The 14,464-nt window shown below is 41.5% G+C and overlaps 1 protein-coding gene across 3 annotated transcripts in view; it reads left to right on the forward strand.

Moving 5' to 3' along the window:
• Nucleotides 1–14,464, forward strand: part of atxn3 (ataxin 3) — a 100,253-nt gene that overhangs the window by 16,327 nt on the left and 69,462 nt on the right. For all 3 annotated transcript variants that reach the window (XM_063046204.1, XM_063046194.1, XM_063046184.1), the window contains 2 exons: nucleotides 3,397–3,561; nucleotides 4,565–4,609. In XM_063046204.1, the coding sequence (XP_062902274.1) occupies nucleotides 3,397–3,561; nucleotides 4,565–4,609 (210 nt within the window). The remainder of the gene's footprint in view (nucleotides 1–3,396; nucleotides 3,562–4,564; nucleotides 4,610–14,464) is intronic.

Consider the following 14,464-nt stretch of genomic DNA (forward strand, 5'->3'; position numbering starts at 1 on the left):
AGATTTGTTTTAATCTGGAAATGTAGGAATGTCAATGAGATTAATTGGTTTGTTTGCCAATTCTGTCCCCAGAGTCAGCACAGACAGGGAAAGGAATGACGGTTGTTCAACATTACTTTGGTTCACTTAATTCACTAGTTAGCCTCGTCTTTGTGGTTTAATTCACCTCTACTGTGCTTACAGTTCATGTGCAATAACCTAAAATGAATAATTGCTATTAAAAAGATTTGGGGAATCTCAAAACAATTTTTTTCATTTGGATCAGAGAGCAGGCTAATGTACCAAGGATAATGTCTGTTCTGTAATTTCATTGCTAATTTCCTTTGTAATTATCCTATTAAATAATGAATAAGTGGAATGTGCTGATATACATAGTTCATCAGACTAATGTTTCTGCTACATCTAGTACATGCCCCAAAAATATAAGGAGTAATATTTCATCATGCAATCTGCTATTCCACATAATTAGCACATAATGCCAGAGTTGTTGTCGTTGTCCTTAGTTTGCCCCTTTGAAATGAGAATGACTTGTTTTCCTCAGTTTTTGTGAGTTCTAAATGAATTACAACTCTGGGACCTGGAGACTGGCCCAAAAATGGGCAGGAGGTGCCTGATGGGAAGTCCTGCAAGCAATCCATCACAGACAAAGTCCTCCCCACCATTGAGCACATTTACATGGAGCGCTGTTACAAGAAAGCAGCATCCATTATCTAGGCCATGCTCTCTTCTCGCTACTACCACCAGGCAGGAGGTACTGGAGCCTTGGGTCCCATACCATCAGGTTCAGGAACAGTTATTACCCAACAATTATCGGACTCCTGAATCGGTGTGGGTAACTTCACTCACCATAACTGAACAACTCACAAAATCACTTTCAAGGACTCTATAGCATATGATCTCAATGTTATTTACTTTTTATTTGCATAATTTGTCTTTTGCACATTGGTTGTTTGACGGTCTTTGTTTATGTATAGCTTTTCATAAATTCTGTCGTATTTCTCTATTTTCCTGTAAACGCCTGCAAGAAAATGAATCTCAAGGTAGTATATTGTGACATATACATATTTTGATATTAGTGGCATAGACACCACAGCACAGAAACAGGCCCTTCGTCCCATCTAGATTGTGCCAAATTTCTAATCTGCCTAGTCTCATTGACCTGCACCTGGATCATAGCCCTCCATAACCCTCCCATCCAAATTTCACTTAAGTATTGAAATCAAACTTGGATCCACCAATTCCACTGACGGCTTGTTCCACACTATAAGTGAAGAAGTTCCCTTTCATGTGCCCCTTAAACATTTAGCCAGTCACCTGTAACCTATGACCTCTAGTTCTAGTCTCACCCAATTTCACTTGAAAAGCTTTCTTGCATCTACCCTATCTGTGCCTCTCATAATTTTGTATATCTCTGTCAAATCTCCCCTCATTCGCTCATGCCCCAGGAAATAAAGTCCTAACTTGTTCAGCCTTTCCCCATAATTCAGGTTCTCCAGTACGGGCAATGTCCTTGCTAATTTTCTCTGCACTTTATCAATCTTGTTGATATCTTTCCTGTAGGTAAGTGGCCAGATCTGCACACAATACTCCAAATTAGACCTCACCAACATCTTATACAACTTCAACATAACATCCCAACTCCTGTATTTAGTACTTCGATTTATGAAGTCCAGTGTGCCAGAAGCTCTCCTTATGATGCTATCTACCTGTGATGCCACTTTCACGGAATTATGGACCTGTATTCTCAGATCCCTCTGCTCTCCTACACTCTTCAGTGCCCTACCACTCACTGTGTAAGACTTACGCTGGCTTTAATTTCCCATTAAGTTCCACCTACCATTGTTCAGCCCATTTTTCCAGCTGGTGCAGATCCCACTGTAACCTTTGATAGCCTTCCTCACTGTCCACTACACCACCAATCTTGGTATGAGCTGATCCAGTTTACTACAATGTCATCTAGGTCATTGATATAGATGACAAACAACAATGACCCATCACTGTTCCCTGTGGCATACCAGTAGTCACAGGCAACCATCTACTACCACTTTCTGACCTCCCTCGTGAAACTAATGTGTAATCCAGTTTATGACCTCATCCTAAATGCTAAGCGACTAAACCTTCTTGACTAACCTCCCATGCGGGACCTTGTCTAAGGCCTTGCTAAAGGCATCATTTACCACGCAAAGAAACATCCCTAATCAGTTCCTGTCTATCCAATTACCTATATATCTGGTCTCTTAAGAGTACATTCCTATAACCTATCCACTACTAAAGTCAGACTCACCACTTTCCTAATTTCCCAGCTTATTCTTAAAGCCTTTCTTCAACAACAGAAGATCCAATCCTCCGGCACCTCATGCATTGCTAAGGAGGTTTTAAATATCTCTGCTAGGGTTCCTGTAATTTCTGCACTCGCCTCCCACAGGTTCCGAGGGAATATCCACCCTAATTTGCCTCTAGACAGTAAACAGCTCATCCCCTAATCTGTATACTGTCCATGACTCAGTGTTGTATTGCCTCACTTCTATGGACTCTGTGTCCGTCAGGTTGATAAGCACAGAGTATAATAAATACTCATTGACTTTGACTTGACTTTCTCTGATTATTAACAATTTCTAGGTGTTCCTGATGCGCAGCTTTCAGAGTTCTTAATTTCATCGTGTATGCTTCTCCTCAGGAGGAATGTGGGCCAAATTCAGGCAAGGGGAGGGGAGTGCTAGCTCAGGAATGCACCTTGGTCGGCATAACATGTTGGGCTGAAGGGCCAGTTTCATTCTTGTATAACGCTATAACTTTATGGTTTTAAGATAGTTTGAGCAGTTGTGGGTCAGATATTCCTACGAGTCAGTGAGAATGTTGCTCTTTGAGGAAAATTGGAACGCATCTCAACATGTGGGTCATAGAAAGTATACGGTTTTGCTTCAATCCATCTTGGCAAGAGGGTCAGATTGCAATATGGCTACTCAATCTCCACTGCGGAAATTAGAGCAAAACTTGTATGCATTTTCAATCAGTGAGTAATGAGTTTTTTTTGGGAAGTGGTAGCGTAGTGTTTAGCACAATGCTTTACACTACTAGCGACCCGGGTTCAATTCCTGCTGCTGTCTGTAAAGAGTTTGTACGTCTCCCCATCACTGCGTGAGTTTCCTCCAGGTGCTCCGGTTTCCTCCCACAGTCCAAAGACGTACCGGTTAGTAGGTGAATTGGTTATTGTAAATTGTCCTGTGATTAGGCTAGGATTAAATTGGGGGATTGCTGGCAGCGCAGCTTGAAAGTCCTGAAAAGCCCACTCCACGATATGTGTCAATAATTAAATATTGACATTTTCACAACAGTACAAGAGATGGCTGTCACCGAGTTTACATAAAGAATTGACTGTTTTGATTGCTCCTGCAGCAAGAAGGGTCCCTCTGTGCTCAGCATTGCCTCAACAATTTGCTTCAGGGCGAGTACTTCAGCCCCATAGACCTGTCTACAATTGCACAGCAGTTGGATGAAGAAGAGCGAGAAAGAATGGCAGAAGGAGGAACTACCACAGAAGAATACAGAATATTTTTACAGGTAAAATCTGCAGCTTAAATTGTGTTAACTTCAATTGCTCCTTATAGGCCTTTTCAATAATCCAGTTGCGGCAACTCACATCCAAGTCATATAGTTATGGGTATGAGCCTTGGTCCATGAACTTAAGAAAGTAACTTTAATTTACACAAATGCTGTTAAGAAATTAACAGTGCTTTAACAGTGCTGCAAGGAAATTAAATGTTATTTAATCTCCAGTGTAAAGGCACTTTTGGAGTTGGATGTATCAGATTCCAGAACACTACTGAAAGAGATTCTGTGGTCTTCTGGTGTCCTGTTGACGATGTTTTATCACTCAACTAACTCTTAGCAATATTCTTATAGCCATCTGTAATAGGTATTTGTGTGTACATCATTATGGCTTTCAGCTTCCTGCGTCTCCAAGTCTCCTCTGCAAAGCAGCTGAGATCAGGAATACATTATGCAGGGATGGGTTGTAGAAAGAGAAAATGTCCTCACCACTTTACAGTGCAGAGTATTGGGGCTTTCTTTTACCATTCTCACAAATGAATGAGATTTCTAAATAATCTGATTTAAGACTCTTCCTAGTCTGTCATTATGTGACACTAAACACTCAATATAAATAATTTTGTGAAGTTGCATTATGCTGTCAACCGGGGGCAGCATTGTAAAAAAATATCTTATTTCAAATGAATGCTTCTAGCTGCCAGGTCCTTGAGAAAAAAAATCTGAAGAGAGAGTTGAGTTCCTCAGAGTAACTTGTATTTTTTAAAGATGAAAATTTTACATATGCACTATGGTGCTGAAACATATTCTCAATTACAGTAGTGATTTCAGACATCAACAGATTTGTTTTCACAGTGTTATTCTTGCACGATGTCCCAATCTTGATGCATTTAGCTCTGGTTGGTAAAATACATTTTCAAACTTTATGTTTTTAGCACTGGGCATTTTTGGCCTCTTAGTCAATGTACTGTGAACATTTCTATTATCACATTTTTACAATTTTTCTTTCATTTCAAAGCAACCATCAGGGAATATGGATGACAGTGGATTCTTTTCAATTCAAGTAAGTGTGTGATTTTAAGCATGTAACCTGTTACTTTTCGATTAAATTTAACTTTATTTGTTATCCTCCTTGACCCCTGACTCCCCATTTTACAGCATACCATTTGAAAGTGATGAGAAAGGATTATTATCATTCTTTAACTTTTGTAATTGATACATTTGTTAAATACCGTTAGAAGAAAAAGAAACTAGCAACTTAAAGTTAACTGTGTGTTTTAATTGACTCTTGTTCATTGCTTGCATAATTCTTTATTTTTGTCATTTTTTCTGGCCTTTTTTCCACAAAATATTCTAAATGCAATATAGTTAGCAATTTCTACATCACATGTCTGATAACACTTCCTGAGGGGTATTAGTGATGTTTGCAGAATTTGAATTTCGAACTTTTGTTATCAGTTTCAACCGTAAATGATCTTTAAGTACATGCAATGTTCAAAACAATTTGCACCTAACCTAACCCAAAGGATCTGAAAGTGTGGTTGGGTGGGGTTAGCAGTTTTGTTCATTCTGCTGTAGTGGTTAATGTTGTCTCGGTAGTAATTCTACATTGTTTTAAATATATTTTGATGCTTATACACAAGGGATGCAATGGAATTAATCAGATTTGGTTGGTCAATAATGGATAGCCACATGGACAATACTTTCTTCCTTATCCTCCATGTTAATGTTTTGCAATTAACAATAAAGAAAAATAATGTTCTTCAATGGGAAGGCAAAAGGCAGCTTGATATCTACACTAGTCCATTTCAGAGTTAATGCTGCACAATGACAGACCCTTCAAATAAACCATACCCATGCTCACTATCAAGTCCAGCTTTCCAATTCCTATAAACTTCCTTGCTTTGGTAGTACACTCAGCTCTCAAAGGGCCTTTCCCACTTTTAGTATTTTATACCTACTGTAACCTCAATTTTTTTCTTTATCCCTTGATATCGCTTGACACCCCTTGACACAAATTTGTTGGATTTACTGTCATTAACTTTCACCTTTATGGGAATATGTTGGTCTTATGCACGCACCATTTCAATTTTGAATGTTTCCCTCTGGTCACTCACTTGCAAATAGTTGTTGCAGGTCTACATTAGCAAAGTCTTGGCTTACCACATTGAAATCAGCTTTTTGCCAGTTCAAGACACTGATTTCTGATCAATTGTCACTTCCTATAACTGCCTTGAAACGAACAGTTATCGTTGTCTCACTGTCTCTTTACCATTTGCCTGGCTACGTTTCCTAAGATTAGGTCTAGTATTGACCTTCCTTTGGTAAGATTGTCTAAATACTTACATAGGTTCTTCTGTCTGCATTTTAAAAATTTTACCCTCATCTAATCCACTTGGATTTAAGTCCTCCCACTTAACATTGGGAAAGTTGAAAACTCCTATTATTCTTACACTGCTGTGAATTGCTGGCATTTCTGGTCCTCTCCCTCCTGCTGACTGCAGTGTATTTGAAACAAAGTGACTGCCGCCTTTTCAAACATAAGCTCCACCCATGTGATTTAATCTAAAGACCTTTCCAGGAAATCCTCCCTCATTATTGTAGTAATGGACTCCTGTAATCAATAATTCAATACCATATCTTATATCCCTGCCCCTACCCTCTCCTTTTTAAACCGTGTCTCCAATGGCAACAATATCATATTTCCATTTACTGATCATCCGCTCAGTTCATCACCTTTCCCTGTCATATTTCTTGCATTAAAGTAAATGCAGTTTAATCTGCCTATCATCCCATTTGCCTGATCGAATCTATATCTGTTCCGCCTACTAGACTGACCTAATGTTTCTTCTATATGTATTTGACTATACCTGCAGTCCAATTGTACATCTATTCTGTGTCCTATTTGCTTGCAAACTCAACTTAAATCTTCTCATAAGAGAACCAGCAAACCCCTTTGCAAGGATGTTGAAGTGTTCTGGTTAAAGTGCAACTCATATAACCATATAACAATTACAGCACGGAAACAGGCCATCTCGGCCCTTCTAGTCTGTGCCGAACTCTTACTCTCACATAGTCCCACCGACCTGCACTCAGCCCATAACCCTCCATTCCTTTCCTGTCCATATAGCTATCCAATTTAACTTCAAATGACAACATCGAACTTGCCTCAACCACTTCTGCTGGAAGCTCGTTCCGCACAGCTACCACTCTCTGAGTAAAGAAGTTCCCCCTCATGTTACCCCTAAACTTTTGCCCTTTAACTCTCAACTCATGTCCTCTTGTTTGAATCTCCTCCACTCTCAATGGAAAAAGCCTATCCACATCAACTCTATCTATCCCCCTCATAATTTTAAATACCTCTATCAAGTCCTCCCTCAACCTTCTACGCTCCAAAGAATAAAGACCCAACTTGTTCAACCTTTCTCTGTAACTTAGGAGATGAAACCCAGGTAACATTCTAGTAAATCTTCTCTGTACTCTCCCAATTTTGTTAACATCTTTCCTATAATTCGGTGACCAGAACTGTACACAATACTCCAAATTTGGCCTTACCAATGCATTGTATAATTTCAACATTACATCCCAACTCAGGGAACTATGCACCATTATTCCTAGATCCCTCTGTTCTACTGCATTCTTCAATGCCCTACCATTTACCATGTATGTCCTATTTTGATTAGTCATACCAAAATGTAGCACCTCACCCTTATCAGCATTAAACCCCATCTGCCATCTTTCAGCCCACTTTTCTAACTGGCCTAAATCTCTCTGCAAGCTTTGAAAACCTACTTCATTATCCACAACGCCACCTATCTTAGTATTATCTGCATACTTACTCATCCAATTTACCACCCCATCATCCAGATCATTAATATATATGACAAACAACATTGAAACCAGTACAGATCCTTGAGACACACCACCAGACACCGGCCTCCAATCTGACAGACAGTTATCCACCACTACTCTCTGGCGTCTCCCATCAGCCACTGCTGAATCCATTTTACTACTTCAACAATTGAACCTTCCTAACTAACCTTCCATGTGGAACCTTGTCAAAGGCCTTACTGAAGTCCATATAGACAACATCCACTGCTTTACCCTCATTAACTTTCCTAGTAACCTCTTCAAAAAATTCAAAAAGATTTGTCAAACATGACCTTCTGTGCACAAATCCATGTTGACTGTTCCTAATCAGACCCTTTCTATCCAGATAATTATATATACCATCTCTAAGGATAATTTCCATCAATTTACCCACCACTGACGTCAAACTCACAGGCCGATAATTGCTAGATTTACTCTTAGAACCCTTTTTAAACAATGGAACAACATGAGCAATACGCCAATCCTCCGGCACCATCCCCGTTTCTAATGACATTTGAAATATTTCTGTCAGAGCCCCTGCTATTTCCACACTAACTTCCCTCAAGGTTCTAGGGAATATCCTGTCAGGACCCGGGGACTTATCCACTTTTATATTCCTTAAAAGTGCCAGTACTTCCTCTTCTTTAATCATCATAGTTTCCATAACTACTCTACTTGTTTCCCTTACCTTACACAATTCAATATCCTTCTCCTTAGTGAATACAGAAGAAAAGAAATTGTTCAAAATCTCCCCCATCTCTTTTGGCTCCGCACATAGCCATCCACTCTGATTCTCTAAGGGACCAATTTTATCCCTCACTATCCTTTTGCTATTAATATAACTGTGGAAACCCCTTGGATTTATTTTCACCTTACTTGCCAAAGCAACCTCATATCTTCTTTTAGCTTTTCTAATTTCTTTCTTAAGATTCTTTTTACACTCTTTATATTCCTCGAGCACCTCATTTACTTCAAGCTGCCTATATTTATTGTAGATCTCTCTCTTTTTCCGAACCAAGTTTCCAATATTCATTGAAAACCATGGCTCTCGCAAACTTTTAACCTTTCCTTTCAACCTAACAGGAACATAAAGATTCTGTACCCTCAGAATTTCACCTTTAAATGACATTACTACATATTCTCTATTACATCCTTCCCATAAAACAAATTGTCCCAATCCACTCCTTTTAAATCCTTTCGCATCTCCTCAAAGTTAGCCTTTCTTCAATCAAAAATCTCAACCCTGGGTCCAGTCCTATCCTTCTCCATAATTATATTGAAACTAATGGCATTGTGATCACTGGACCCGAAGTACTCTCTCTGTCACCTGACCTATCTCATTCCCTAACAGGAGATGCAACACTGCCTCTTGTCTGGTTCTATGTATTGCTGCAAAAAACCATCTTGCACACATTTTACCAACTCCAAACCATCCAGCCCTTTTACAGAATGGGTTTTTCAGTCTATGTGTGGAAAATTAAAATCTCCCACAATCACAACCTTGTGCTTACTACAAATATCCGCTATATCCTTACAAATTTGCTCCTCCAATTCTCGCTCCCCATTAGATGGTCTATAATATACTCCTATAAGCGTTACTACACCTTTCCCATTCCACAATTCCACCCAAATAGCCTCCCTAGACTAGTCCCCTAATCTATCCTGCCAAAGCACCACTGAAATATTTTCTCTGACAAGCAATGCAACACCTCCGCCTCTATCACCTCCGATTCTATCACACCTGAAGCAACGAAATCCAGGAATATTTAGTTGCCAATCACACCCCTCCAGCAACCATGTTTCACTAATAGCTACAACATCATATTTCCAGGTATCAATCCATGCTCTAAGCTCCAAACTCATCCAGCTGATGTACATCCCAATTTCTTCAGAAGTGGTCCTGATATCCCCAAACTCTCTAATGTCAACCCTGCTATTCCATTCCTTTAGCCACATGTTCATCTGAGCTGACGTTCTACTCATTGGCATTTGGTACCTAAATCCATGATGCAGAACCTCATTCACCTTATTACTTATACTGTTAGTACCAATGTTAACCCTTAGTTCTTGCTGTTTACTCCGCTCCTTGAGAATGCCCTTCATCTGTGCCAGCACATCCTTGACCCGGTACCAGAGAGGCAACACAGCATCCTGTATGTATACTTAAAACCTCTGAAATGCCTGCTTGTTCCCTTCTCTATTAAATCACCTATCTCTCTTTCCCTCATAGTGCAGCTGGTCTTGTCCGAAAACGTTAACCTCTAATATTTTCTATTTCAGAAACAGTTTTGAAGTGAGATGCACTCTGGTGTTTTCCTGCCTTCCCCTTCCCATCTGCCTTTCTCTAACCGGTGGTCACCTCATCCTTCTCTGAAGATCTATTAAAACTGCAGGATGGCGTCCTCTAAAGCTTGTTATCCACTGAACTATCAACGTGGCACCTCCAGCCAGTGATGAATCTCTGAAACCCAGTACTCACACTGTGAAAAGAGAGTATATTTCACTAAGCCCACAGAAAGGGTTTCCAAACCCCACATACTGCAGGCTGTACAGTACATGGGAATAGGCATCACACTGTCCTACTGTTTATAATCTAATCCCTATACTTTTCTTGAAAAAGATAAACGGTTTTGATCTTTTTATTATTTAGAGATACAACACAATAACAGGCACTTCCAGCCCAATGAAATCACACTGGCTAACTATTTTAACCTATTCCCTCCGGAACCAACTCATAAATCCCGAGTATCGCCTCTTTCACCACATCATACCTCTGGGCATCTTCTGCGGACAATGCCGAGTAAGCTTGCTGGGCTTTTCCTTTAAGTACACTCTGAAGCAAAACAGCCCACTTATCCCTCGGCCGGTCCTGACTTACAGCGACTTTTTCAAAATGGAGAAAGTACCGATCAACATCGACCTCCTCAAATGGGGGAACCAGCCTAACCTCCTGGGTCGCCCTGAACCCTCCACCTTGGCTCGGCATGGGCCCCTGCGCTAGCGTCATCCTTAACTTTTCCAGCTCAAATTCCCTTTCCCTCTGTTTCTCTCTGTCTTGTCGCTCTAACTGCCTCTTTTCTCATTCTAACTGCCTGTCCCTTTCTTCTCGTTCCAGCTGTTTTACCCGGAACTCATGCTCGAGTCTCAATTTTTCAATCTGCAGCTGTACTGCTTCTCCACCACGTTTTCCCATAGATACCACCTCCAGCTCCCTTTGGGGAAACACACCTTTAGATACATAGTGCTCTATGATAGCTCTGTGCATCTCCACTCTCCTCATTGTTGACTTCCCCTTAAAAAATTCAACCGTTTGGCCACAGTTGCCAATTCTGATTTCCTGGCATCCTCTAATGCCTCCAAGGTTGGCGCCTGTAGAAATTCCTCAATCTCCATTTCTGCTGTTTGCCCTTTCTTTCTTTCGGGAATTTTAACCCAATCAATTTACCTAGTCCCAAATTTGGCGTTCAAAATCGCGAACGGGAACCCCACTTATGTTACGTACCCTGTAACTGGGTTGCCAAACCAGCAGAAATGGACCACTTAGTTGGAGTCTGGTTTTAAAGAAGCTAATAAAGTTTTTTTAAAGAAATAAGTGACACAGTACTCTAATCGTAAAGATATAAATGCAAACAGGTTAGCAATGATAAAACACGCATGTAAACAGAACTAGGGTAATAGAAATCAACCAAGCTCTATCACAGTCTAGGGGTAAAATGATCAGTCTCAAGTGACACAGAATTCAGTTCAGCTTAGTACAGTTCGCAGTAATCGCTGTTGTGCCGTTGGAGAGAGAGAGAGATAATATGCAAATCTGATTCAGACAGACCTTTGTTCTTCGCAGTTAGCTTTCGGGCGAACCCTTTTAATGTCTTCTGTGGTCACCGACCGTGACCCCTCCGTTCTGGATACGACCGTTCTTCTGCGGTGAACCCGGCACCCAGGCAAGGGCGGACACACACCAGGTTCCCACCGATCGTACCTTTTCACCCTGGGCGTCTATGGTCGGTTCACGCGACCAGACCTCCAAACTCCCACCAACTTGTGGGGGCACACCGCTCTTCCAGGGTCTCATTATCTCGTGATCTCGTGGTGTGTGTCGTGTCTTAGCGAACCTGCTCCTTTTATCCCCCTGCTGGGGTATCGCCTGTCCATCAAACTTCAAACAGTTCAGGTTCAAAGCAACCGGTCTGTCAATACTCGGAACTGTGTGTCTTTTTGTTAATCTCTCTCTTCTCTCTTATTAGCATTTTGAATGTTTCTCCATTGTCTCCCTTATCTCTCTCATCAGCATCAATCTTCTGATAACTTGGTTTGTCGTCACAGTAGACATGATCAGAAACATCCCGGACCTTGGCACCTGAGAGGCAAACTACTATCCGTGTTTCTTTCCTGCATCCACAGAATCTCCTGTCTGACCCCCTAACTATAGAGTCCCCTATCACTGCTGCCGTCCTCTTCCTTTCCCTACCTTTCTGAATCACAGGGCCAGACTGTTGCTTCCCCTAGGTAGGTCGTTTCTCTCCCCGCCCCCCCCCCACCAACAGTACAGGTTTCCCCCGCCATCCGAAGGTAAGAGCATTCCTATGAAATGCTTCGTAAGCCAGAATGTCGTAAAGTGAAGAAGCATTTACCATTTATTTGTATGGGAAAAATTTGTGAGCGTTCACAGACCCAAAAAATAACCTACCAAATCATGCCAAATAGCACATAAAACCTAAAATAACAGTGGTCATCGTCATGGCTATCCCTCGAGGTTGAGGATGATGGTCTTCGTTCTGTTGATCTACTTGTGGGCTCTCAAATGGCTTATGAGTCCAATCTTGGCTTTGAAAGTTCTTCCACATTCAGGACAGGTAGTTCCAGATGGCAGATCGGGCTTTGGTTGTTGCTGCCTCTCTTTCCATTTTCTTCTCTTTTCTTCTAATTCTGCACATCTGCTGGCTTCGAAAGTTGCTGTTCCTTCTCGGATGATGGCTTGCCAGAGTTTCCTGTCCTTGGCATTAGTTTCCCAATTGTTGATTTCAATGTTACATTTCTTTGTGTTGGCTTTTAAGACGTCTTTGAGTCTCTTCTGTTGTCCACCTCTTTTACGTTTGCCTTCTTTAAGCTGGGAGTAGAAGATTTGTTTCAGCAGACGTTCGTCTTTCATCCAAACAACATGACCGCTCCATGTTAGTTGGTTCTTGATGACGTAGGCTTCAGTGCTTGTTGTTTTTGCTTCATTTAGCACACTGACGTTGGTTCTTCTATCTTCCCAGCTGATATTTAAGATGTTTCGAAGACAGCGTTGATGGAACTTTTCAACTGCCTTCAGATGTCGTCGGTATGTTGTCCAGGTTTCTGATGCATACAGGAGCGTTGGGTTTACCACTGCTTTGTACAGTAACATTTTGGTGTCTGTTCGGATGTCACGATCTTGAAAGACTCTTGTCGGAGACATCTAAAAGCTGTTCCAGCGCATTTAAGACAATGTTGGATCTCGTCATTAAGGTCAACATTGGAGGAGAGGTGACTTTCAAGATAAGGGAAGTGGTCCACGTTTTCCAGGGTTGTTTCACCAAGTTGGATTGATGGTTCTATCTGATTTGTCTCAATTAATGACGGTTGATAGATGATCTGAGTCTTCTTGGAATTGATGGGAAGTCCAAGTTTCGTGTATGCACGGTTGAAGGGAGTCAGAATCTGTTGCAGATGGTTTTCTGAAAGAGCTGCAACACTATTGTCATCTGCGTATTGGAACTCGATGAGGGAACTTGTGGATGTCTTTGTTTTGGACTTGAGACAGGCAAGATTGAAAAGTTTTCCATCTGTTCTGTAGACAATTTCGATTCCTGGGGGTAGGTCGTCCTTGATAATGTGGATGATTGTCGCAATGAAGATGGTGAACAAAGTTGGGGCAATCACGCATCCCTGTTTTTACTCCTGATCTAACTTGAAAAGGCTCATAGTTACTGTTGCTGACCATGACCGTGGCAAGAATGCCATCGTGGAGGAGTCTCAGGATTCGAATGTACTCTTCAGGGCATCCATAGGTGGATAGGACATCCCATAGGAGTTCCCTTGATACCGAGTCAAAGGCTTTGGTGAGGTCGATGAATGCCATGTACAAAGGTTGAAGTAACATACAGTAAAAGCAGGAATGATATGATAAATATACAGCCTATATAAAGTAGAAATACTTTTCTACAATCATTGCCACACTGTTCTCCATAGCGAAAATCTCACACAAGCGCTCTCGGCAGAAACACTTTCTCCAGTAACCTTTAAGCTATGAAGCTGCCAAATCATACCAAATAACGCATAACAATACACAGCCCATATAAAGTAGAAATAATGTATGTACAGTGTAGTATCACTTACCAGAATCGAGAAGTCAGCGCCGAGCACACTGATGATGGTGTGTTAGGCTGAGTCGTTGGAGGTTGGGATGGTGCAGTGGTCCCCAACCTCCGGGCAGCGAACCGATACCGATCCGCGGAGAATGCAGCGGTAGCCAGGACACGCCCAGCACATCTTTAAGAAAAAAGCCGAAATTAACAAGCTAATTAATTAGATGCCGCCCAGCATGTAAATGTCAGCCCAGATCAGAGGTGACGCAGTCGGCAATCGCCTCTGATCTGGGCCGACATTTACGTGCCGGGCGGCACCTAATTAATTAGCTTGTTTATTTTGGCTTTTTTCTTAAAGATGTGCTGGGTGCGTCCCGGCTACCTGTGCATTCTTCGCGGCAATGTATCGGTCCGCGGCCCGGGGGTTGGGGTGGTGGGACACTGGGGTGTCATCTCATCGTCGTCTGTTTCCATCAGGGCAGGCAGGTCATCTTCTTCTATGTGTGCCTGCCTCCATGTCAAAGATCGAGGTTCGTCGTCTGCTGTGGCTGATGTGGAAGGCTTGCTTGACTGCTTAGCCTCGCACATTTTTCTATCATACAGTTCTTTGTAAGGACTCAAACCATCTTGCGAGTATACCCTAAATCAACGTACCCTTTCAAAATTAAAGTCGTACTTTCTGCAATAATTGCAGCAAAAATCTCACGCAGTTGCTTCAC

This window comes from Mobula hypostoma, chromosome 1, assembly GCF_963921235.1.
Source record: "Mobula hypostoma chromosome 1, sMobHyp1.1, whole genome shotgun sequence".
In the NCBI taxonomy this organism is placed as follows: domain Eukaryota; kingdom Metazoa; phylum Chordata; class Chondrichthyes; order Myliobatiformes; family Myliobatidae; genus Mobula; species Mobula hypostoma.